Source organism: Pseudonaja textilis, chromosome 1 (assembly GCF_049901715.1).
Source record: "Pseudonaja textilis isolate UNSWEBS1 chromosome 1, rPseTex1.2, whole genome shotgun sequence".
Classification (NCBI taxonomy): domain Eukaryota; kingdom Metazoa; phylum Chordata; class Lepidosauria; order Squamata; family Elapidae; genus Pseudonaja; species Pseudonaja textilis.
Window position 1 is genome coordinate 53,767,276 of NC_141990.1, and position 27,825 is coordinate 53,795,100.

Here is a 27,825-nt window from a genome sequence, read left to right on the forward strand (position 1 = left end):
ATTGACTCACTGATGACTCACTGTGCTGATGTCTCAAAAAGCTAGTCCTCAAATTACAAGTAAAATTACAAGTAAAATAAAAAGAGTGCAATGAAGACACAAAAGTCAACAGTCATCAAATCACACATTGAAACAAAATAAAAATTATCCATCAGATTAAAACCTAATTCAACCATAATTAAATGTCTCAAATTCACAATTAATGTCTTTCTTTATACATTTCTCTTGGAGTAATTGCAGTCTTTATGCTTTATGTAGTCTTAAGGTCTGTATAGTCAAAGCTATGGTTTTCCCAGCATAGCTGTGAGAGTTGGACCATAAGGAAGGATAAGCATCAAAGACTTGATTCTTTTGAATGATGATATTGGAGAAGACTCTTGAGGATCCCTTGGATTGCAAGAAGATCAAATCAGTCAATCCTAAAGGAAATCAACCCTGACTGCTCTTAGGAAAGACACATACTGAAGCTGAAGTTCAAATACTGTGGCCGCCCAATGAGAAGAGAGGATAAACAGATAATCAGAGTTGGAAGGGACATCTAGTCCAACCCTCTGCCCAAGCAGGGGACCCTACACCATTTCTGACAGATGGGGGTCCAATCTCTTCTTGAAAGTCTCAAGTGATGGAGCTCCCACAACTTCCAAGGGCAAGCTGTTCCAAGGACTCATTGGAAAAGACCGTGATGTTGGAAAAAATGAAGACAGAAGGAGAAAGGGATAGCAAAGGATAAAGTAGTGGTTAGATAGTGTCATTGTTGCAATGAACATGAATTTGGGCAAACTCCAAGAAAGAGTTGAGGACAGGGGGTCCTGACATGCTATGGTCCATGTGGTCACAGATATGACTTAGACATGACTTAGTGACTGAGCAACAACAATCTTTATGCTTCGTCTGAAATCTTCATTTCTGTTATCATATATTCATTTTTATAATTTTATACATTGCCAGATTATACTCCTTGCAAATAATAATAATTATTAGCATATGGTGTTGTCACATTAGCTAGAAGAACACAGTGCTATTACAGAGTAGTAGTTTGGCTGCCAATTTACTAGCTCTGTTGTAGGACACACTTGTGTGATGTATATCAGAGTATACATCAGAGTATATACAGAGTATACAGAGTATATCAGAAATATAACAAAACCCAAAACGTAACTAAAAGTCCTTTAATGCCTTCAACTTGGCTTCATTGTTTAATTGTTCACAGTGGAGGAGTAAACTATTTTCAAGATAACATTTCAAAGGAAAGAAACACAGTTCAAATTCAAAGAGACAATAATGAAGCAAAAACCAAAAACAAACCGCACTGAATAAAGTTCCATGACAGACCAGGATGGATAATTGCCAACTTCAGGAAGATAACAAGGTATAGTCCGTTGGAAGAATGCCAACCAAGAAAAACCTTCTTTAGGAATAAAACACTAATTTGTCTCGAGTCTATTAGCACACAGGTCCAAACTCTTATGCAGATCTCACACCTGCAACCTATGAAGAGGATCATGGCCCTCTCCTCCCGAGTAGACCATGTTTTACCCTGATCCTCTCCTCCCTGTGTGCCCTAGGATGGATGGGGGATGGGCCTGGGTTTTTCTCTGACTGCTCAGAGTCAGTCTCCACCAGGGGCATGATACACTTGCATGCTTCCCAAGGTGTGCCTCAGGAGGGTGAACTGGCTTCACACAAGAAGGAAAGACAAATGGCTCTTCCTGCAGCATCATCCTAGGCCCCCTCCATTCCCTGGAGCTACCTCACAAATGGGCATCTCAACCAGGAAGGTTCAGACCCAGCAGTATTGTGACTGCCTACACAAAGAATTAACTTGTTTCCCTGCTGAAGTGATATCTATTTATCTAGTTGCATAGAACATGCTTTTAAACTGTTAAGTAGGCAGAAGCAGAGGCAACTCATGGGAGCTCACCCGGCCACATAGTGTTAGGACTCAAACTGGTGCAGCAGAGATCGTTTGCTGCATCATTAAGCCACAGAGCTACAATACCTGTTCCTTGAGATAATGATTTTAAGAGAATTGGTCAATATTACAAGTTGTAATATGCTAGAGAGCAAGACACCATTATATTTCAGGGCTTTCACTTTGACAATTCACATGTTAAATGCTAGATCACCTACATTTGCCATCATCCATTCTTCCTCCTGCTAAGCACACTAACAAAAATAGTTTCAGAGGAGGTTGGTTATGCTGGTGGCAGTAGTCTTCTGGTTACTCAGGCTCCTTTTAACTCCAAGTTATTGTCAGATCAATCTGATTGTACTTCAGTGATTATATGCACTACAATATTCCTTAACTGTTCTTCAGGTAGATCTTAGATATTTCCTGTTGGTCAATAAATTGTATCCATGCTTAATTTTTTATATGTCCATTTATTGATTATTGATTTTTTAAATATTATTTGTAATCACTTGCGTGACTGTTAGTAATGTAGAAAACTAGTTGTTATAATTGATCTTTTTAGTTGTTTAGCCTTTTAAGTCATAATTCCTTTACACACTATTATATTTTATACTATACCATACTATACCATTCTAGTCCCTATAGTTACAATGTCAATATTAGATATAGCGTTAGGTGCAAGAAATCAGGAACCAAGGTCATTCAAATGAGTTCAAGTTTAATCAATGCTAGCTCAATACAAAAATCTGAATTACTAACAGTCAAGGCAAATTGGTGGTAAGTAAGAATTTCAGCAGAATTCAAGGAGAGCCTGAGGAATAATAATAGCAGGAAAATGTTACATCTATCTAAGCAAGGACCAGGTTGTCCTATTGAAGTTTTCCTGTGACAGTCTGTCAGTCAAATATATCTTTTTTTTTATTTAAGCAATCAGTTTGGTAATTCCAAACCATGAGAAGCATTGTTCTTAACTGTCTCTATAATTGCATGAAATGCTATCTTGACAGAGATTTGCTTTTAATTTTGTTTCTTATCTAAACTAATAAACATTCTCTTATTCATCCTGGACTAAAGAATATTTTCTTTCTTGATAAAATGGTTTCACTATCATAGGCTTTGCGCTGCTTCCTGGTACATTTACCTAATTATTCAATCATTTTACTCTTCTTGGAAACATTCTAGGTTTCAAATAAGTTTATTTGCTCTATGCATCACTGAGGAAGCTTAATTATTAAATCGGACTACTCCTTCTCTAATCCAACTGACAGAGGTTTTATGTAATATATGTGTTATATGTTATTAATACTGCTGAAATTAAAATAGTATATGTTCTGTTGAATTTCTGTTATTTCAATTGAATTTGTATAGTTTTCTCCAACACCCAGTAAGTCAGTTTTGTTTAGAAGTAACAAACCATCTGCATGATTTTTATTTTCTAATCAGTTGGTTATAGTTTTGGGGGAAAGACAAGAATGGGCCTATCAGATTTTCACGATGTGAAAGTGGCGTCATCTTTTCAACATTTTGGATTCTAAAAATCCTGTGTTGACTGATTCTGATTGAAGCTGACATTCCTCTCACTTTAAGTATCAAGCTTAACAGGTTTGCATTTGTGTGTTGTATCTATGCACATCTGGGTACATGACATGTGTCATATGAATAGGTGAACTCCATTAATTTAATCCAAGGGTAGAATTAGCTTTAAATTGAAGCTAATTCAGACAGATGAGAGTTTTACATCTACATAGTCCCACGTCATTTTGAGCTAAAATAACTCCTGTCCAGTGGTACCAGTTAGTGGTAGTAAAATACATGTCTCAGCTAGAAAAGAATCTGGTAGGAAAGAATAATGCTTTACCATCTTGCATAGTTGATTGGCATACTAATGAGATGGTGCAAATTACTCATACCCATAGTAACTTAAGCTTGTTTTTTTAATTTTGTCTCTTCCCATAAAATAACTGACTCTTGGTCTTAAAGCCAAGTGATTGTTCTGTATTTACACAATTTCATCTCTGACGTGAGAATGTCTGGCTTCTAGTCTCACAATTACCTCAAGTAAACCGTATGAAGGGAGAAATCACCTGCTCTTCCTGCTGCAGACAGAGTTTTCAGGCGAGCCCTCGATACGAGGCTGCTCTAGGAACTCAACCTTTCTCCATTCTCCTTTTCAGCACTGTGGTCACATTGGATGAAGGAGGGTTGAAATAGGAAGAAAAAAGAGTAGGTGAGTAAGCCATTACTCATTCTCTTTGATGTTGTCAGCCGTGATTGTGCCATGATATGTGTTTTTATTTTTGAAAACATACATTTAAAAAAGCAGTAAAAAAGTGACAGCTTCCTACCTACTTTTTGCAGCAACTCGACAGTCATCAAAACCAACCAGTTGACTTGGTTTTTCTGATATAGTAGTCTGTTTGCCCTCAAGAAGTGACAAATTACAGCCCACAGATACTTCTAGAGCAATGTTTCCCAACCTTGGCAACTATAAGATGGGTGGACTTCAACTCCCAGAATTCCATAAAGGTAAAGGTGCCCCTTGCACATATGTGCTAGCTATTCCTGACTCTAGGGGGCTGTGCTCATCTCCATTTCTAAGCATAAGAGCCAGTGCTGTCTGATGATGATTCCATGATCATGTGGCCGGCATGACTAAAAGCCGAAGGCACATGGAATACTGTTTTTTTTTCTACTTGCATTTTTACATGATTTTGAACTGCTAGGTTGGCAGAAGCTGGGACCAGTAACGGGAGCTCACTCCATTACGTGGTGCTAAGGATTCAAACCGCCGAACTGTCGACCTTTCTGATCGACTAGCTCAGCATCTTAGCCAAACCTTAAAGTTGCCAAGGTTGACCCAAAGGTGCTTTTTCAAGAGGCAACTGGACTTTCTGGTTTTTCTTTGAAGACGTTTTGCTTCTCATCCCAAAAGCTTCTTCTGCTCTGACTGGATGGTGGGGAATGGAAAGATGTATATTCCTGTCAAAGAAAAACAGAAAGTCCAGTTGCCTCTTGAAAAAGCACCTTTGGGACAGCCATGACTTGGATGACTGAGAATCTCCACAAACATTTTGCCAAGGTTGAGAAACACTGCTGTAGATTATCCTAAAAAACCTGAAGTAAATGAAAATATTAGCAGTACTATAATGTGGCAGTATGCAAGTTTGGATAAGCAAGTATCTTTTAAAATTATGATGACATTAATTTCACCCCCTCTTCCCACCCAAAATACCCCCCCTCCTCCAAATCTGCTTTGGAAGAAAAGCTCCTTTAGATAAACTCACCTTTCTGCCTGTGGATCTAAGACCCAGCATCTTAGCTATGCAGTGCAACTGGAATGGAGTTGTAGCTGGAGTTGCTGGGGTTCATAATGGAGCTGGAAGCTGACCATAAGCAGCACTCGAACGTGGATCTGTTTAACTGGTGCTGCTCTCCCTGCATTTTAAAATACTAATGCAAAATGCTGCATGTAATTCATTTCATATCAGTAAATAGTTTTGGGGTCTTTATGATCTGGTAACACCAGTTAGACAAGATTAATCTTGTTTAATAAAGTTTTATTTGGATTTTCAAACATACAAAATACAAGTTAAACATATTTTTTGAAAATAGCACGGTCCCAGGTTGAACTTCTTTATACAGACACAAAACTCAATTTCATGCTCCTTTTTGTGTTCTATTTCATATCTTATACTATTCTATATTTTCTATATAGTTTTTCCCCTCTTTTAATTTTCTCAATTTTATTTTGATTATCTCATCTCAATTCAAATCATTATATTTATACCTTTGTCTGTTCTGTTTCAATTTCATAATACCTTTTCTCATTAAAAATTTTTTTCTCCTGCAGTTACTAATTGGAGTATGATACCTTTATATCTTTTAATTACATCCATTCAACTCTTATTTAAACTTCAATATATACTTTAAGGTTATGACCTTCAATATAATACATAATACATAACTTCCAAATGAATTCTGCTTGGTACATTCTTATAATACGCACTATATTCTTTAAAAAAAGATTATAAATATATGTAATTATAAACCCTCATTCCATTCCAATTCAGTTCTATCATTAATAATCATTAAAATCTTAACATCTTTAACACTTCTTTTCAATTAAATATCATACTTCCTTAAAAACACATATAATCTCCATAATTAATTTTTCCCTTATTTCTCTTCACATGTTTTGTAAATCATTAAATATTCATTATGTTACATTTATTTATTGACAAGCATTCCACTGAATTACGATAGCTATTTTATCAAACATTTTAATCATACATTGTTTCATATTTTCTAAAATTATTTCTATTTCTAATATAACCATACTATCTCATGTACCATTGCAGAATCCCTTTTTCCATTAAGTTTTCACCCATTATCTCTAAATAGGCCCTGTTTCTCTATATTTTGCTTGTCCTTTATAACTTCTTTTCCTTTCTTTCTTCCTTGTCATCTTCTCCCTCCCCTTTTTACCCCCTTGTCTCCCTACTTCTAATTCTCTCTTCTTCATTTCCTTCTTCTGTTGCTTTCTGATTTTATACTTATTTTTCCACTCTATTTTTTTTTGGGGGGGGGGTTCCCAATCTTAAACTTTCCATTCTCTTTCCCCCCTTTCCTTTTTCCCCCCACCTAAGATTACTTGTTCATTAAAGATGGCTTCTTCTTTGTCGCAATCTTCTTGTTCTGCAGGCATTTCTTGTTGTTTCTCATAGTTCCAAATCTCCATTTCTAAAAACTGAAATACAAAGCCAAAAGAACCTCTCCCTTCTTGTGCATCTTCTTTGTACTTTTTAAGTTCCATTTTCAGTTCTTCTAAAAATGGAGCCATTTTAAACAGTTTTAAACAACCACCCAATTGATTTTAGTCATTCAAATACAATAACCAAAAATCCAGAGATCATCAAGTAATCCAAATAGTCCCAAGCTGTTTCTTCTTATTTCTTTTTCCACTTTCTCTTCCTGGAGTTTTTGTTGCGATGTTTCAGTTAAAATGTATCTTTTGGAAGTCTTGTTGAGATTTTGCTGTAAGTTCTTTTTAATTCCAGGCAGTCTCCTCCCTTCCAGATCCTGCCCTTTTATTCTTTTTCTCTCCTTTCCTGTTTTCAAAAGCTTTTGATTATCCAGAAATCTTTATTATCCCTTTGACTTTTTATTTTCAGCATTAAGTGCCTATTAATGTCAAAGTGGATTTTTTTCCAATTTCTTGCTTAAGTCTCTTAGCTGTCAGTATAGGAAAAGGAGAAAAAACAACAACAAATCTTTTCCCTTTTCTCTCTGCTTCGCAGCTTAAAAATCTTCTTAGGGAACAATGTTATTGTTTTTTTTAATAGTTTCAATTCCAGGGTACCTTATTTGTTGCTTTTGTTGTTTGACCTGGTCAACCAAACTTTCTCTTCTTATCTTCCTCCTGCACATTCTTTTCTGGTCGAGTTCTTCTTTGTGGTGGCCATTTCTGACCACCGCTACAACCACCTTCGGGAAAGGGAGTAATGGCCAGCTGGGGAGGAGAGATGCGGCTCTCCTCAACCCTGCAGGCAGTCTGCCCCTTCTTCACCACCTCTACGGGGTGGCTTAGCTCCGAAACCAGCTGGCTAGGGGTGCTCCAGTTGCAAGCATGGATTGAAGCCTTGCAGAGACGAGGTTTCAGTCTGTCGCCGAACAAGCTCAAACCGGAAGAGCCAGACAAGATTAATCTTAATACAGTACCATACCAGATTACATTTTCTCCTCCTACTTAAAAGATGAAGCCTAGTAAAACAGCTGAAGAAACAGCAGACATTTGAACTTATTTTGGAACAGTTCTGCTCCAGAGCAGGGATTTCTGGAGCATCTGGAGCTGAGCATTTTTTGGGGGGGAGGGGCTCTAGACTGGAGTCAGATCTGGACTGCTGGAGTCACTTCTGAGCCAGAATTGACATATCTAAAGCACTACAATTCTGGGCTTGCTTGTTTGTAGAATGACTATCATGCTGGGGGAGGGGGGGGGGACAGTTGCAAACTATAAGGCTAACTGGTGATGTGGTTACCCAGGCCATTCTGTCCCCTTTGCCCCCTGCTTTCTACCCTATTGCCTTTTCTTTTCTGGGCAAGTGGACACACTGCTAGACAAACCACTGGGTTGCAGCTTCTCTCCATTTTTACCTTCTAAGGTAGCTGATAGTGATTTTGTTTGCACCCAAAGGTCTCCTTTAAATGTGGAAATACTAGATGCTGTCACTGTACACTTCCATCTTTAAAAGGCTCTAAATGAAGTTTGGTGGAGCAAAAATTCTCTGTTGACACTGCATCAGAAAACACTGTATAATATTAGCCCCCAGACACTATTAGTGGGTGAGAACAGAATAGAGCCTGCTTCTGCCAAGCTCTGTGTTTGAAACAAACCTTGCAGGCTTTGTGTTATAAGGCAACCACACAAACTGCTGTATGTTAACAAGAATCATTAAGTTGGGTAGGAAACTTTCAGATTGATTAACTTGGCTTTTTATTGGAATTGGGAGCAAAAGACACATTGAGGGTTAAGCAAATTCAAAATTTGTTTTCCATTATTGAAAACTGAGCTAAATTACAATTTATTTTTTTTCACAAGTGCCTTACTCTTTATTTTGTTTTTCCCTTCCCATTTTTTTATTCTGATGGTTTAGGCAAAGTGAAAACCACTCTGGTTTGTCAGAGTTACAGAGAGAAAGAACTTAAGTTGCTGCTTCTGAGCTTCTGCATGTCACTAGTGTTAACCACTCCCAAGTCTTGGAGATGTTGGGAAGTTAATGTGGGAAATTTCCAGTTTAATTTGGACCCAGTACACTCCCAGTCAGTCTCTGTATTGAGATCAGAATGAGATCATATATCACTCAGTTCAGCAAGCAAAAATTATAACTTGACATTTATTAAGCATCATCATTAAAAAAAATCAGCTGGTAAAACCAGGATAAATGGTGGGCCAACCACAGGGACATGAATGCTGGTTGGGGAATCCTGGGAGTTCAAACAATGGATGATAGGGTGTGCGTTTTTTGTTTTTTTTTTAGCATACAGAATTCAGGTGAGTGTGCTCCAAGATCTAACACGTGTTTTTCTTTTTCTATGCTTCAGCTCACAAATTCCCACCAAGCATTTCCCCAGTGCTGAAGCAAGATTGGCTTAAAGGGAAAGATAACCTATTCTAAACATACCATATATATCTAATTGCATTTATTACCAAAGTTTGACTGCTGAGATTGTGTAGCTACACAACACTTTTTTTAAAAAAAGAAAGTACGTTAGGCCAGGATCAATTCCACACAGTGCAAATTGATGAAACAAACAGGAAACACTGAAATAAGTGGAACTATGCGATCAATAAGACTCCAAAGCTATTTGCTAGGTAGAACAGTTCCAGTTCATGCCACTTTGCTATGTGATTCTGCACAAAATCTCTGCATTTAAATGGGCACTCCTAAAAATTCATACCGTCAATATCTCCGAACTTCCATCTTATTGTGTGCAGATATACAGGTGTCAAGTATGACAACTATTATGTGAGCTAATTTCTGCCTGGAGTTCAATAAGAAACTCAGAAAGTGTTAAACTTACTAATAAAATCCAGCTCAACTGTTCTTCATAGAAAGGGCATTGGTACTTACCCGATACACCCATTCTCTGTGAGCTGTGAAGAGCATCCAGAAGTGGGAGGTGTTTCAGGCTGAGCTTAAAACTCCAGGATGCTCCTCCTCGTCCATGGGACATCTCCTCAGCGTCCCCGAGTTTTGCAAAGACTGAGTGCCAAAGTTCGGGACTCATCACCTAATCTAGATCCCTGACTGGAACAGAACCCCACCAGACAGAAAGAAATGGGTGGGGCTGGATGCTCTTCACAGCTCACAGAGAACAGGCATATCAGATAAGTACCAACGCCCTTTCTCCCATGAGCTGTTCAGAGCATCCAGAAGTGGGACATACCAAAGCTTGGCCTGTCCTTAGGGAGGGACTCCGTCTGGATCGAAATCCACTCCTAAACTCTGTGGACCCTCTGCGGGACTCTTCTGTCAAATGAAGCATCCGCTGAGGCATAGACATCAATTTTATAATTTCTGACAAAGGGAGATGGGGAAGCCCAAGTTGCCGCTCTGCAAATTTCGTCTATGGAAGCCCGTGTGTCCCATGCTGCTGATGTTGCTGCACTCCTTGTTGAGTGGGCTGCAATGCCCTTAGGAACTGAGATGGACTAGCATTCATAACTTTTAGCTATGGTGGCTCTCAGTCGACGACACCTTTTGCCCTAAAGTGGATGGGTTGAAGGATAGGAATAGAGCCTCAGATTTTCAATATGCCGCCATGCAGTCTAGATAGATGCTTAAGGCCCTTGGAATGTCAAGTTGATGCCATTGATGCTCCAGTCTATGAGCTGGTTTGGGACAAAAATTTGGAGGCACCAACTCCTGCGTTTTGTGGAAGGCTGAATTTATTTTAGGAGTGAATGATGGATCCAATCAGAGAATCACTCTGTCCACATGAAACACCCACAGGTCCTTTCTCATTGACAATGCCGCCAATTCAGAAATCCTCCTTGCTTGATGTGATTGCAATTAGGAAGGCCACCTTATATGTCAGGAATTTAAGACTATTGGTTCTTAAAGACTCGAACGGGCCAGTTGTAAATGCGGTTAACGCCTTGTTGAGGTCCCAGGTGGGATAGCGGTGAATTACAGGAGGTCGTAAGTTTGCAGCACCCTTAAGAAAGCTGGGGACATGTGGATGGTGTGCTATAGATCAGAGGTCACCCCAGGCTATCACCAAGGCTAAAGCCGCCACCTGTCTGCATAAAGTATTTGGAGATAGGCCCTTGGTCAACCCCTCCTGTAAAAAGGCCAATAATTGTCGTATTGATGGGACAGTTGGGTCGATCTTAGACCCCTGGAACCAGCGACAGAAGGCGGACCATGTGGTCTCGTATATACAATTTGTTGAGGACCATCTGGATGCTTGAATGGTGGCAAAAGCATCCTCTGAAATCTGTTGGGCCCTTAAACGGCTCCGCTCAACCTCGATACCGTTAGACTGAGCCATTGTGGGTTCGGGTGAAGTATCAGCCCTTGGGAGAGGAAAACCTTCGACGGTGGAATTTTCCAAGGTTGTTCTCTCGACAGGTCCTGTAAGTCTGCGAACCACATTCGCCTGGACCCGCAAGGGGCGACCAATATCAATTCCGTTCTTTCCTCCAATAACTTCTGGATCAACCTGGGTATTACTGGGAGTGGAGGAAATGCATATAGAAGTCCGGGAGGCCACTGACCATGCAGGGCATTGACGGCCTCCGCCTCCTGAGTTGGGTACCTTGAAATATACCAGGGCAATTGAGCATTGAGAGGAGAAGCAAATAGATCGATCACCAGTTGCCCAAACCTCTGCACTGCTTCCTGGACAGACGGGTGTAGGCGCCACTCTGCCTGATCTATCTGGCCCTGCTGAGCCAGTCCACTTGTGTGTTTAAGGCCCCTGCTATGTGTTCTGCCTTAAGCGAAAACAGATTGGCCTCAGCCCACTTGAACAAATTGGCCGTTGTTAGTGTTTGGGGACAAACCCCCAAGCAGAGTGTGCAGCAGCAGTCAAGCCAGGCAGCCAAATGAGAGAGAGGCTGGGCCCAGGAGTATACACACACTGGAGACAAAAACACTGTTTGTAGTTTTAAATAGTTATTTAATTCATTTAGAGTTTAAGCATTGTCAATCAGTCCATATGTCATTATCCAATATATCCATCCAGTAATCTAGTCCATTAACTAGTCAGTACAATGTCCTTATCTGCTTGTAAATCTTCTCCTTCCGATACCTTTCTCTCGAAGACAACGCTGAGTATGCACAGGATATCAGCTCACCAAGTAAACAGTCCTTTTGTTCAGTAGAAATGGTATCCAACAAGCATTAACAAGCAGACGTCTCAAACAGGAGTAAACAGCAGGCAGCAGACAGCAGAGAGACCAGCGACCAGTTCAGTAACCAGTAACCAGAGCAGTGACCAGAGATCAGTAACCAGTAACCAGGAAGGGTTACGTTTCTCTTACTGCCTTATATAGCTGCTTGCAACCGCACCCTTAATTATCTAATTACATTGCAGTTTTGTGCTTAAAGCTACAAACACTTAAACCTAGGTTTATATATTTAGTCACCCAAACCTAGTTGGTGTATCCATATACCCAACAGCCGTCTCCAGCATCAGAAGTTTGGAATGGGTACCCCCCTGTCTGTTTACGTGGGCCTTGGTTGTGATATTGTCTGTCACGACCAGAATGTGGCGTGATTGGAAAAGGGGTAGAAGCTGCATAAGGCCAGGTGAACTGCTCGCAGCTCCAACAGTTTGATGCTTTGTGATTGTTCGGAAATAGTCCAAATTCCCTGCACAGTGTGGGATTGGAAGTGAGCTCCCCATGTTACCAGGCTGGCATCGGTTGTGATTGTTGCCCTGTAAGGTTCCTTGAAAGGACACCCCTTGTTTATCGTGTTTTCCGACCACCAGCAGAGTGATCGGAGAACATTGTGCGGTACCTTTATCTGGACGTTGGAAGTGGCTCTTCCAGATCGCTGGAAAGGTAGCAGGAACCATTGCAGCTCGCTAGAATGGAATCGAGCCCAAGGCACAATGGAAATACAGGAAATCAGTTTCCCTAACAGTTGAGACAGCACTGCCAGGGAAACCCTCTTTAAGAGTCTGATCTTTCTGGCCAAAGACTGGATACTGTTTAACCTGTCCTGAGAGAGAAAGACCTTGCCCTCCACAGTAACTATCACTGCCCCTAAATGAACTAACCTAGTTGAGGGGATCAAATGGCTTTTATCCCAATTTATGGAAAAGCCATGACCCTGAAGGGTCTCCAGAGTAATCTTGGTATCCAATTTTGCTTGCTGTCTGGAAGATGACAAAATTAAAATATCATCCAGATAACATTGTAAGCGAATAGATTTGATCCTGAGTGAGGCAGCCAAGGCCGCGAGGACCTCAGTAAAAGTCCTAGGGGCTGAAGCCAGACCGAATGGTAGGGAGATATATTCGTAGTGCCAATTGCAATAGCAGAATCTAAGATATCTGTTCAGACGTTTGAGGACTAGGATTGCCCTCCAGCCCCCGAACTCTTTGGGACCACAAACAATAGAGAGTAACAGCCGTGACCCCACTGTTCAGATGGGACCTCTCTAATGGCCCGAATATGTAGAAGATGATTGATAGCCTCCTGCATCAACGCCCTCTTAATGGGGTCCGTGGACCTAGGGCTCCTAATGAAAAAGTTCGGGGGGGGGGAGGATTGAAACTCTAGCGCCAAACCAAACCTAGTAGTGTCCTTGACCCACGCACCAGAGGTGGAACTGTCCCATTGATCAGCAAACAATTTTAGCTGCCCTCCAATGGGAACTGCTGTCAAGGACTCACTTGGGGCGATGAAAAAATCGGCCTCTGGTGCCTCTGGGGTTTCTTCTGTTTTGGCATCCCCGCTGACCTCTATCAGAAGATTCAGACCTATCCTGTCTCAAACTGGATCTGTAGCCTGATGTTCTCTGACATCTGGGAACATATGGGAGTTGATAGTAGGGCTGAAAGGAACCCCTTTGAAACGACTGGGGCGTTCTGTTTTCAGACCTCCAAAAGAGAGGGGAAAGCACTTTTTTCTTGTTTCTATTCCCTATAAGGAGGGGCTCCAAGACACTGCCAAATAATTTATCCCCTGATATTGGGGCTGATGCCAACTTGCATTTATGCTTGGTATCTGCCTGCCAATGTCTGAGTCATAGCAGTCTCCATGCTGATACATGAGATGCTATGGCCCTAGACGAGAATTTGACTGCATTAAATGTGGCATTGATGGAGAATTCTGCTGCTGCAATAATTTCAGCTATGTCCTGGTGGGCTCTGACATTTGATGCCGGCAATATATCCCTCAAATGGAAGAGCCATCGTAGGGAGGATTGTGTAAAAAAAAAAAAAAAAAAAGGACGCCGCTGTAGCTGCTCTAATGGCCTAGGTGTCAGAAACGTGCACCCTACGGAGTGCCAACTGTGCTCTCTTTTCTTCCGGTTCTCAGGGCTTTCTCGGCCTCGTTGGGAAAGATTGAAGAAGAGGCCAATGCCACAATGGGCTCATCTACCTCCGGCGTTTTGAGAAAATTTGAAAACTCTGGTGCCAAATTATAATATTGTTTATCATACCCTGTTGGGGCTGGGTATGATGTTGCTGATGCCATTGATTTTGTACTAATTCAGCAAACATACAAGGGACAGGAATAGTTTCCGCCTCATTAGCTGGTTGTGAGAATATTAGATTTTCGGATTTGTCCTGGGACTCTGTTGACAATGGGTGAGGGTTAGATGTGCCTAGTTTAGCGGTGTTCTTTGCCTTGAACAGTAAGGATTTAAAGAGGTGCGGACGAAAAAGGCCAGAAAAAGTAGGTTGGTCCGGAATGAGGCCTTTGTCATCCGACATTCCCTGTTCTAGTTGGTCAGCCTCTGACAACCCCAAGACCATCTGATGGATCAACCCCACCTCCATCGGAACATCCTGATCCTCAAATTCTACCTCCTCCCGAAGGGCCTGGGCTGGTATGTTAAGAATATTGAGGAATACCTGAGTTTGATGTTGTCCCATATGTGCAAAGCATCGAGCGGACAGGGATCCCACATCTGAAGCGTCCGAGAAGTGTCTGGTCCTGATGGATTGCTGAACTCCAGCCGCAATGCCCTTTTGAATCACCATCTCCATCCATTGCCTCATTTCGATGGGGATAGTCTCAGGTAATCCTTCCTCCTGTCTTAGGCCGGCAACCGTGGGGGTGAAGGTTGCCTCTGGGATTAGCCAGGCAGTGCTCATTGGAGGAGATGTGCCTATGGGAGGTTGTCCAGAAACAGCCTGCCTGGGCTGAATGGATAAGTCCTAGGGCCCCAACAATGGACTTGGGTCCTGATCAGATTGTTGTGTCATAGCCATCTTGTCTGCCTCCCTGGCTCGTTTCTGCAATTGTCTTTCCAAAACTAGGTGTCGTCTATGGGCATCCTCAGAGGCCTTTTTGGGGCCCACTGACTTATCTCGGGACTTATTTGTCTTGAAGCGGTGGGTTGTTTTTTTTTTTTGAGGCGTTGTCACCTTCCACGGTGGATGACTGAGTCTCTTGCCTCTGACTTTAATTTTAAATTTTCTTTTTTTAAATTATTATGATTATGATTATGATTGTTATTAATATTTGTACTTTGGGGTGATGCCTTCCTCTGCGGTTGAAAGTAGAACGCTCTTCCAGAAGGGTAAGACCATATATATATACATATATATACATATACATATACATATGTGTAACTGTGTACATGGTAAACAGTATCTAAGGGTCCCCAACAAGGGAAACCCCCAAGTGCTCCAAGCGAGAAACACTCTGGATCCCCGGTCCCTAACAAGGGAAACCAGCTATACAGGATCTGAGGTGAATCCTTTCCGTTCAAAACCAAACGTCCTACAATTTAAATGGCACTTGCAGTTTCACTCCGAAGAAATGATCCAAAGGCAATTGCAAAAAATGCCTGTTTAATGACTAGGCTGCTTATCCAACGTCAGCCAGACAAGGGAGAGCTAAACCCAGGGAGAACAAAGTGGGAAGGTACTGCCTCGGTCCCCAGAAAGGGAAACCAGCGAGGAATGGCGCCTGTGATAATTAGGCGCGAAGTTGAGCCAGCTGTTGAAAAGGGAGGGAAGCAGAATCACCACTGCTAATGTCTGAGCCATCTAATGAGCCGCTGCTGCTGAGGCTCTAACTTGCGAGTTAAATGCTCCTGTCAGACGAAACGGCAAGGCGAAGTGAGCCGCGGCTGCGAGCGCTCCGCTACGATCACAGAGAAGACGATCGGAAAGTTAGATAAGGTAATTGCCTGAGGCAAAAGCCTCAAGCTGCCTGTGGAGTGGCAGGCTCCGCTATTTACTTTTTTCTTTTTTTAACTAATCAAGATAACCTAATAGAGGGACAACCCTGAAAAAGCCAAATTAAATAGGGAAGATTTTTAAAAGCCGAAATAACCCAAGAGCAAACATGAATCAGAAAACTGTTCCAGTCAGGTAATGCACAACCTCTTACCATGAAGGCTGAGCTAAAACTGGGGGACGCTGAGGTGGTGTCCCATGGAGGAGGAGGAGCGTCCCGGAGTTTTAAGCCCAGCCTTTCCAGATGAGACTGAAGCCCCTCCCACTTCTGGATGCTCTGAACAACTCATGGGAGAAGTGGTTTTTCTATTTTCAGGATGGCCTCATAGATTCAGTAACAGGAAATTCCAGGAAATTGAAGTTCTCCCGCTGGGTGTCAATTATAATTTGCTAACACGATGTGTAAAGCCAGTTACCTGTTAAATGATTTAATAAATGTTTTGTTTAATAAGTTGGAATGAGATAATCTCAGTTTGTATATCTTGCAGTTATATAACATCACAATATACTTACTCTTTTAAGGTTGGGAACCTTAAGAGCAAGTCCAATTGTTAGCAAAAGACTGTAGGATAGAAGTAGTAGACTTATTTTATGACCACTAATTACTTTTAATCTTATGTCAATCTTAGTGTGCCATCTAATGTACGATGACTCCCTTTGATGTGGGGAAGGGAGGGCAAGCATCATTGGGTGATGGATGTTATAGAGATAAGTAGGCAATGGTGATGGAGGGCACAGTGCAGAGCTGTGAAACTCCCGGCCCATGGCCCAGATGTGTCATGTGCCGGCCATGCTCACACCTGGTTTAGCCAAGGGGAAAAAAGTCCTGATATGTTATGTGACACCACTGTGGCGATGTGAGTTTGACACACCTGGCATAGGGTGATTGGTGGAAGACCAGGGGTGGATTGTTCTCAGGGAAGGCAGCCTTGGTCCTTGGTATCAATGCTGCATTCCAGGCTATTTTAGGCATCTGTCAGATGTGAGCTGAATTTGTTTCAGAGTCTGGCTATAGCAATAGCAACAGCACATAGGCTTATATACCACTTTAATAGTGCTTTACAGCCCTCTCTAAGCGGTTTTACAGAGTCAGCATATTGCCCCCAACAATCTGGGTCTTCATTTTATCCACCTCAGAAGGATGGAAGGTTGACTCAACCTTGAGCCTGGTGGGATTTGAACTGCCAAATTACAGGCAGCTGATAGTCAGCAGAAGCGGCCTGCAGTACAGCACTCTAACCACTGCGCCACTTAGGCTCAATGAAGGTCTTATGGAATTGACTGAGGCACTTCTTGCTGAGTTATCCAGAGAGAGTTACAGCCTGTTAGTCCTGAGGAACAGAACAGGATCTTAAGATAACAGATAATCAGAATTGGAAAGGACCTGGTAGGTCATCTAGTCCAACCCCCCACCCAAGCGAGAGACCCTAGACCATTTCTGACAAATGGCAGTCCAATCTCTTCTTGAAAGTCTCAAGTGATGGCGCTCCCACAACTTCCAAGGGCAAGCTGTCCTGTCACCTGTGTTTTAGATCCATGTCCTCCATGATGATATTTATATTATTTTTGCCTCAAATTATGCCAAGATTCTTCCAGTGTCTTGAGACTGTGAGGATCTGGGTGGGAAAACATTGATTTTTGATACAACCCTAGCTAGACCATGTGGCTGTGGGCTTTAGGTTTGGAGGTTTACCATTAACAACTTTGGATAAGGCAATACTTCCACAGAGTTGATGTACAAGATGGCAGTCCATCTGAACCTGTGCCTACTGATTAAGATCAGATGGTAACCATGGCCAGGATTTGCACAAATCCATCTTGTGCAATAGTTGCACCTAATTCCTAGAGACATATGCCTTAGACACTTCCTGGCTAGACTAGACTACAAAGCACCATTCTTGAAAAGCATTCTGAAAGTACAACTGATTCCAAATGTCATGGCACATATTCAGTTTTGAGTGCACATGTAACACTGTAGCTCTGGGTGCAATTAAAAATGCTGGTTGTCACCTGAGGTCCAGCATAGCATAGAGCCAGGATACTTTAGAACTATGAGTATCCAATTATTTCACTCAAACCAACCATATGTTGCAGAGCATGCACCCTTGAGATACCTTCTGTGAAAGCAACTCGCCTAGTGGATCTAAGAACAGTGAATTCTGTGGCAGCCTCCTCCATGAGATTTGGACAGCCCTATCAGTTTTCTGGAAAGCTTTGGAGACTATGCTTCCTTCTCAGACAGGGGAGTCAGGATATTAGTGCACTTTAGTATGTGTGTCCTATTCTGAGTCAAGACATAGTTTTGTGAGGAATCTTGGTTGGAGTTCAGTTTTAAAGACTGTATTGCCTTATAACTTTTATATTGTATATGTTATAATGTGTTTTGCTAGCTAACCAGGTTAAGTTGTAAGGTCATATAAATTAAATTGTCAAAGAATGCAATAAAACAGTACCAATTTGCATTTTAAATTCTTTATTGTTGCTCTGGAGTAAATATTTTTTTATGGCTAAAACATTGACATTTCAATAACATTGATAATCTAAGACCAGTTTACAGACCTTTCATATGCCAGCAGCTCTTAATACAATTTATTTATAAAATGGTTCTGTGAAAACTTACCGTAGGGGCGACCGGGATTGAAAAAGACGTGGAAGTAACCATGACATTTAATATGTTGAACATATGTTGAACTCAGCCAGTTCAAGATTTTACCCTAACTCCATTAAAAAATAGCAGGAGGGAAAAAGTTTAGTCTTAACAAGAAAAAAAGGGTCCAATTAGGAATTTTTTTGGGGGGGGAATCTAATTCATTACATGGAGTAGAAGCCTGGGGAGGGGCAGGAAGGGGCGCTGCTTATGGTCAAACATGGACTGATTTTACAAACGTTCTTCAGTTTCCATGATAAAGTATTCTCCTGATTCAGATTTTGGGAAAGGAGACAAAAGTTAATAGAAAAACCTTAATGTTTCTTATAGTAATAATCCAATGGGGAAATTTTAAACATTATTTCTATTTTCATATCATGGGAAACTTAATTTAAATACCTCGCCCAGTTTTACATTGTTTTGCCTGAGCATTTAGCAGTTAGGTTTGGAGGGCAGCTTAAACCTGAAGTGGAGATGGACTCTGATTTCACCATATGACAAACAATTCACAGGAATTGAATCCTGAAGATGATTTAGGACTTGCAAAAGGACAGTGGGGTCCAGCTCAGTTACCTTTAACAGCACCTTTACTTAGAGGTAAGCCTTGCTGACTTTTGGATTTTTCTTTTCAAAATAGCACAAGTTTTTTTTAAACAGACTTATCTTCATTCATCCAACTTCAGGTCCTGGGATTAGTTTTCTCTTTCAGTAGATCAAAACATTTGTTGATTTGGATGACAATAACTGCATCAGTCATTTAACTCTGTGTAAGGTATAAAGGTAGAGAACTGAAGTTAGTCAACTATTAATCGTGTAATAAACTGGGACTTTCAAATCTCACACATTATTTATAGCAAGGCACTGTAAGAATCACAGTCCATGACTTTTAGTTCCCTAATTTGCCCAGCAATTTAGAGCTATGTATTTAAACAATTCAATGGATATAAACTTTGATCGATCAGCAAATGCTTTTCCAGCGATGCTGCAGAGGCTAACTGCAAAAGGAACATTGATACATTCAAAAATTAAAAATTCAATATGAACTTTTGTCCTTTACAAGAAGAGTATGGTGCATTAACCAAAACAGCATTAAGAAATATTAATTTCCATGCAAAAATCTCCTTCCACTATGAAAAATTTATGGCACATCTGAAAAGTGCTCACAAACATCACCCATCCAATCAGTACATACACCAGATAAATTTAACATCTGTTTACGTTGGATAACCTGCGTCTATTAAAAAATTGATGACATGCAAGTTCTATCAATTCAAGTCCACCAAACAGCTTTTCTTGCACAGTGAAAATGACAACTACAATCACAAAATACCATCTTACAAAGCTGTACATGTATAACAGTGCAATCGCAGAGAATGTGAAAAATGTCCAGTACAAGAGGGAAATGCACTTAACAACCAAGACCCTGAGCTCAGATTTACAGGGTGGGATTTTGCTTCTCCCTGACACATCAAAGTATTTTTTGCCTTCATAGAACTGGCGCAGCCGTTTTTCTTTTTCTTCCCAGCGCTTCTGACACCAGAGTTGCAAGTCTTCCCGAGAGGTTGGCAGGGATTCTACAGAGTATCTGCAGACGTGAAAATGAATTTCCTTGGGAAAATTTCCACACAGAAGATGTTTCTCAGTTTGTGGAATGTTTTGAGGATATGCCACTGTTATGTCATGAACAGCATCAAGGTTATTACCTAGAAAGAAATATAATTATAATTATTATAATTATAATACCATCCTCCCCGCTCTCCTCCCCGCTTTCTCTCTCTCTCTGGCAAACATACTAACATTCCTGCTTCCTACTTTCCTCATAGCCACAAGAGAGAGTGATGAGCCCAAAGTCACTCAGCCAGCTTTCATATACAGTGTCTGTGAAGTCGGACAAGAAAATGTTGCTGAAGGCTGCCTAGTTTGTAGCAGAAATCTGATATAGTGGCTTAAAGATGTGCTAACTCAGAAGGTCAATTAGATTCTTCAATGTAGGACTGGCAGATTCAAATATTTCCAGAAAACTCCCAAGTAAGGTATGACAGACAATGCTAGGAGCCCAGGAGAACCACCACCTGAATTGCACAACTGCATTCTGCTAGTGGGTCTAGGGCAACTTGCCTCAGCCAACTCGTCATGGCCATCTTGCTGTGGATAACTTGCCATGGCCAACCCGGTACAACCACCTTGCTGCGGGACAATTCACATGGGATAACTCAATACAATAAATCTTATCTATCTCTGTTTCTTCTACATTACTTCCATTTTTGTCAATGAAAATAATATAGGAGAAACAATGGTGAATAACTTTTATTGCATTGAGTCCACTGAATCCACATGGATTGTCCCACAGTGAGTTGGCTGCAGTGAGCTGTCCTGCAGTACTTTGGCTGTGGCGAGATGACCATGGCAAGTTGGTCCATTCTGTCCCAAGCTTTAATGTATTTCTGGGGGAGGGGGCAAGAATATCTTGCATGTATCTCTAGGACTATTGGAGGTACACATCTACAGTTCAAACATCCCATTTAACCCTCAACATGTACAGGCTAACTCTCATACGGAATTGTTAATTGTGAACTTCTATGGAATTCTGGGAGTTGAAGTCCAGACATTTTAAAATTGCGAACTTTGAAAAATACTGGGTTCAAGTATTACTGTACATTTTGGGAACTTTTTGATTCAAAGGAAAAAACGACATGAGACGTTGTAAAAGACATAACTTTTGTTGATAGCCACACATTTAGATTTACCTGCTCTCTCTTCTCCCAAGCCCATATGTAGCCTGTGCTCAATTGTGTCATAGTTTCTGGTTTGTGCTAGGACAGATATGGGATACCAGTTAAGAGCTGGAACATTCTGTTTTAATAAATTAATTGGTTAGTATTTGAAGAAAGTTAAACATGTACTGTCTAGTCTTAATAGGGATTAATTCAGTGAAGTATTATATTCTGTTTCCTGACACTCAAGAGGATGCAGATGTTTAACAAAGTTTGGGTCTCAACCATGGGACGTTGTGATTCTAATATTTTGGCTTATAATGACGTATATATTTAGAGCTTGTCCTATAGTTGTACCATTTTGGTTGAATATTCTTCAGGTGGTTAATATAGTGCCAGAAAAAGGAATATGGTTTAAAGATGTGATGCATTGTTGCATTATGTACTGAAAAATTTTGGATTTATTACTGTGTGATTTATTGTTAAAAAGATTGTTGTACTGTGAAGGAAAGACTCTGCTACACTTGATTTAAGAACTTGGACTGAATTTTATTTCAGAGCATATGTGTTCATATGGATTGGTTGTATGGAAGGTTCAATCAGTATTACTCTTGTATGATAAAGGTTTAATTTGCTGTTTAAGAACTGTAGTTTTCATCCTACATATACTTAATTTATTGATTTTATTTTTGTTTGTGTCAATTTTCTGTTGCATTTATAATGAAATAAATTAAATTATTAATAAAGTTGATTAATTTAACTAACATAATTAAATACTATTACAATAGTTTTTTTAGTAACATGTTTTAGTAACATTAGGGGAGCCCAGTTTAAAGAACTCAATTTTCTGCTTTTTCAAATAAGTATGTTTTTGTTTGCTAAAGTTTAAAAAATTTATTGGTTTAAGTAGAATCTTATAAGTTAATTTAAAGCTATATTGACAGTGTTTATTTTATTCTTTTTAAAAATGTTATCTGCTGTGTTGTTCTGAAAATGTTTCTAAGTAAAAAAAGCTGCACTAAATTAAGCATACCATATAAATAAACTCTTTTGAAGTGAAATTTACAGATTGAACTTTTTTCCCAACACATGCTTATAGCAGCTGGATTGAAAGAGTTACATATGCAAAAAATATTAACTATTTCAGAGGCAAAATCCTATCTTGGGCTGTCTTTACAAATATGGAGAGCAGTTGTTAAAAAGTGTACAGAAGAAACTTTATATGTCAAGTTGCATGCAGCCCTTTGGAACATGACCCAGTTTTTATAAAAATAAACCTCCGCAATTTCCATGGAATTAATCCATAGTAAAATCATATATTGATTTTCAAGAATATTTTAAAGGAATAAATTGAGATGTTTGCTTAAGAATATGGGGCTTTTGCTTTACCAAAATATTGTAGCCAAGGAGTATTTTAGATTCAGTTCAACCTGCTGTTCAGAGGATCAAGTATAAGAATTCAGCTGGTACATCCATTACAGCCTACCTGGACCACTAAGCCATAGAAAAGTGACTATCATCCTTACCATTCTTGTTTTGACTACTGCAATGTGCTCTGCATGGGTATACTTTGAAGATTGGTCAGAAATTATAGCTGGTGCAAAACTGAGTGGCCAGATTGTAGAATAAAGCCTATTTTGAGGATGCTACTACACTGTCTACCTGTTGAGTTTCCAGGCCTCAAAATGCTGGCTATAAAGCTATATTTGCCCGGATGCTTGAACCACTTTGCCAAGCATGGTTTTCCTAGTCAAATATCAAGAGGAGCCCTTCAAAAATACCTCTTCTCCTTTTCAGATAAGTGCAGTGGGAATCAGAAGTCAGACCTTCTCAGAAGTGACTTGAACATTAGGGAACACAGTCCCCAGACAGGTATTGGCTCCAAATCTCCTTGCATTCTGGATGGCCCTTAAAGTCATTTCATTTTGGGAAGCTTGAAGCTCATAAAAGGACTATGGAGGACAATGATTACTTTATGTCATCATGTTTATTTTACACTAGGTAACTCATGTCCTACTGGGTCACTGTTTCAGAGAAATTTCCTTATCTAAATATAGAAACAGAATGACTGGGGAGCTGGGGGAGTGAGGGAGAGAAGGAACTATGGGAGCAAGAGTGACTTCTGACTTTCTACTGGCTTCCCCATTGAGTTTCCTTGTAGGAATTTGGCAGGAAGCATAGCAAATCTCTCTTTCTTCCTGTGTCCTTCCCACTACTTTGCCCTTTCTAGCAGGTAGGTAAGTGATGAAAGATTGCAAAACTGGCTGGGAAACAGAACACTGAAAATGAAGTTCATGTGACTGCAGCAGCAGATAGTAGGACTGAAGCAGCCACAACCTCCCCAAATTTCATTCCTTTGGGAGTCATGGGTTCTGAATTGTGGACACAATTGATACATTAGCCCATTTGAAATACCTTGGTTCAAAAAAAATGTTGCACTTTGTGGCACAGTGTCACCCAGTTAAAGGTCATGATAAAAACAACTAGGAAATTATAGCTCATCCAAAATGGGTAGCGTGCATTGTTTATGGATCATATGGGAGCATGTAACTTGGGCTTCATGCCAACTTTGGTTGTGGATTTATTTCTGAGTATAATTTAAGGTGCTGGTTTAAACCAATGTATGTCTTTGTAAGTCATAAACCTGAGTATCTGCAGGACAATCTATTCCAAGCAGTACTAGTCTGACTGATCAGATCCAACAGAGATAAATTTTTAGTGATTCCCTGTTTTCAGGAGCTTGAACCAAGAAGCAAGGAGGTGCTAGTTCTCAAAGGCAGTGATGAACTTGCAAAACTATTTTCTTTCTTTCTTTCTTTCTTTCTTTCTTTCTTTCTTTCTTTCTTTCTTTCTTTCTTTCTTTCTTTCTTTCTTTCTTTTCTTTCTTTCTTTCTTTTTCTTTCCTTTCTTTCTCATTCATTCAATTCATTCAGTTCATTCCAAACATTGCCCATCTTACAACAAACTCTGGACAGCTCCTAATCAAAAATTAAAACAACATAAAAACTATATTAAAGCTATAAAAACCAAACACATTAAAGACAAAAATCTGTTCCAGGTGCAATCATCTCATCTTATTCCAGGTCTTCAATGTTTTATGGAAAGCTAGGAGGCTAAAAGCCTGCTGAACTTCAGGGGCAATATTGTTCCAGAGGGCAGGAGCTGCCATGGATCCTGTCCTTGTTGGTATTTGGAACTTTTACAGAGCATTAGACCAGACCAGACCAGCAGCATGGCACAAAAGGATTTTTTTTTTTTTTGACACACTGAGGCTCTGAGGTTGCTTTCACCACAAAACCCAGCCAGGCTGCCTGGTCAGCAGTGGGAGCAAGAGGTTGGTGAAGGTTAGCTGGCAGAACATATGGCATAATATTACATTAGCTCCATCATGCAGTCATTGTTGTTACTTCCTGAATCCCTTGATTCAGGCATATGGCATAAGGCATAGGACCTGATAGCCTTTATGATATGAAGTGGCTGATCAGAATGCAGCCTGAAAAAACTCTGAAAGTGACAGGCATTTAAACTCATGAGAGAATGGGGAAGAAGAAAAGAGCTTCTAGCTGCTATCTGGCTGCCACTAAAACAGTTTCTGCCATGCCAAAATGCACAAGTGGACAAATCTTATTAAGTTCAATTAACCCAGTACTCTGGGAGGCTCCTTGATCTGAAAAGGATTTAATGAAACGTCTTGGCTTCAGTTAACACTCTTTAATTATGAGAAATATTTATTCACAAAGAATCTGTTTCAGGATTAACCTGAGACCCATAGAAAACCAAATATATCAATATAATAATGGAATGCCTCATTAGAAAATAATTGATTCCTAACTGTAATACATTGCTTTGTAGCACACATAATTGTTTAGCACAATTGCTTTTAAGTTGCTGCATCTGGCAATAAAAATGCCATTCCGTAAGAGAGAGGGGGGGGGGATTGGAATTAGCATTATGTCTTAAGGAAAATCTTCGGTTAAGTCAGATATTGCTCCTTGCTTAAAAGATAGTATTTGGTTAACGGCAGTAATTGAGAGAGGAATTTCTGTTGCTAAGCAATGAGGTCAAAAGTGCAATGTCATATGACCACATTACTCAGTGACAGAAATCCAGGTAGTCCTCATCGTCATTAACCAAACTTCATTGGTTATTCGGTGAGGACACAAGCCAAGCCAAGCCAAGCTTGCATTTCCAAGCCTTGATAAAGTAAGGAATTGCCTCTTCTGCCTCCTCTTGAACTTCCCCACCCATTTATTTCTCCCTATCTCAGCACTTTTGCTCCCCGCCACCCACCTACCTCCTTCCCCTGCCACTTTGCCCTGTCTGCTGCTGCCATGCCCACCACACTGTGTGCCACCAATGTACCAGCTGGGGCTTTCTTTCATTCTGGTGCAGCCAGGGCTTCTCTCATGCCCTGCCCAGAGCCTCCATTCACGTGCCAGTCAGGCCTTCTGCTCATGTCCTCCCCCCCTCCCCCCCCCAGGTTCTTCTTTTACTTCTTTTAGAGATAACTGATAGCTTATATGCTGAATTTGGCCTGAAAAGCAATTGTGTCAGCCCCAAATGTTCCACGAGATATGCTTGTTCACAGCTACATTCTTAAATGGCAGCTTGGTATTTTAAAAAAATATTTTTAAAAACTTAATCTTACAAAATTCAAGATGTGTACATATTGTGATATCTGAGGTAAATTGTGCATTATTGTATACTCTAACTCTAGCTAGAATTGGATCTCTCAAGTTACATTTCACTTTCCTAAAAGTAAACCTTATCAAACACAGAGGTTGTCCATCATAAAGCAACTGGGTAGTTATGAAGTCAATTCTGCTGTACCTAATTGATTTATTAAGGTTTGCTCAGTTCTATCAGACTGGTATCAACCTTTTGGAAAAACAGGTAAATCTAAAGTAGGCATTAAATATGAGGTAACTAAATTTAATTTCAAATTCAAAGATACTTTTATAAAAAAAAAGCTTTATTGAGAGACTCTGATAGAAAGGCTTTTAAGTATAAAAAAACTATTCCTTTGTAACTTTCATGGAAAGCTTATAGCCATCCTTTTATATAATTTAATTCATATATTTCTCAAATAAAGAAGAATTTATGGAATTTCAAAAGGTACTTAAACAAAGTTACACAATTGAAGTCCCTATCATAAATATGTTTTACTGTGTGTGCATGGAAAAAAGAGAGGTATATATCAGTCTGTCTAGAGAATCAGAATCAGAATAGAGCTGGAACAGACCATGGAGGTCTTCTAGTCCAGGCCCTGCGCAAGCAGGAGGAGATCCTATACCATTTCAGGCAAGTGACTGACCAGCTTCTTCTGAAAAACCTCCAGTGACGGAGCGCCCACGATTCCTGAAGGCAAGCTGTTTCACTGGTTAATTGTCCTCACTGTTAGGAAGTTTCTCCTCAATTCCAGGTTGTTTCTCTTCTTGATTAGTTTCCATCCATTGTTTCTTGTCTGTGTATCTGTCTGTCAATTCTACCTACTTATCCATAACTATGCACTAAAAGACATGACCTGAGTTGTGTAAAATTCATGACTTGAGTTGTGTAAAGAACAAGTGCTTACATCGTTAGTGTGTTTTTACAAATGACAAAGAACAGCATTGAGAATTACCTATTCATAATAAATGACCTTTTAGACAATGTTCAATGTGAAACAAAATTGATCAGATTCTAGGTCAGACTCAAAAATAATCCTTTTTTTTTAAATGTAATGTTAAAATGTCAGATATATCTATTGTTTAAAGTACCTAAGAGTGTCCCAGATTAAGTAACAGTCTTCTATTTAAAGCATTTTAAATGGAAGATTACTACCTGGGCGAATAGATGAGGAGGATGAGAAGGAGAGTTTTTTAATATTTAAAATCCAGAAAAAGTTGATTTTAAAAATTTACACAGGAATTCTTATGTTCCTATGCTTAAATAAGAGTGTATCAAAACACTGATTTTCTAGAAAAGTATCTTGTAGTCATATATTGTCTAAAATTGCCTTTCATAATTTAAGTCAAGAGGGCATCACTGTATCAGTATAATAGTTTGTTAACCACTAATTGTTATAACCTATGAGACAAGATTCCAGTTCTCTAATGTTGATAATCAGGAGTCTACGCCTCCTTTTTGATAAAAAGGAGAAGCAGAATATTTAAGAGCATTTTTAGATTTAAAAAAATGATGGATGGAGCCAAATATTGGATAGCATGGAAATAGGTGACAAGGGGAAGTTTTTCTTCTTTTTTTTAACACTCTAGGACCAGCAGCCATCCAAATGAAACTGACTAAAAGCAGATTTAGAACAGACAGAAGAAATATGCCTGAATTGTTCTTTTCTTGTAGTACCAATAGGAAAAGAAAAACAGAAAAGAAACAAGAAAAGAAGTCATCTAGGAGTCATCTACAACATACAATGTAGCAACTATATGTAGGACAAACAGGCAGAAGACTAGCAGAATGCATCCATAAACTCTAGCTAGCAACCAGAAGACATGAAAAAACAACTCCTTAATTTCACAACACATGGACAAACACAACCAAAGTTTCAATGGGAAATTGAGCATCCTAGATCAAATCCAAAGTGCCAGAGAATTCCTGGAAGCCCAGCACTCAGCCATCAA

At 39.9% G+C, this 27,825-nt stretch overlaps 1 protein-coding gene across 9 annotated transcripts in view; it reads right to left on the minus strand.

The window, feature by feature from the left end:
* Positions 1–18,300: 18,300 nt before the first annotated feature.
* LCLAT1 (lysocardiolipin acyltransferase 1) overlaps positions 18,301–27,825 on the minus strand; it is a 58,753-nt gene continuing 49,228 nt past the window's right edge. For all 9 annotated transcript variants that reach the window (XM_087934676.1, XM_026695633.2, XM_087934651.1 and 6 more), the window contains one exon: positions 18,301–20,194. In XM_087934676.1, coding sequence (XP_087790802.1) covers positions 19,695–20,194 — 500 coding nt within the window. In that variant the 3' untranslated portion in view covers positions 18,301–19,694. The remainder of the gene's footprint in view (positions 20,195–27,825) is intronic.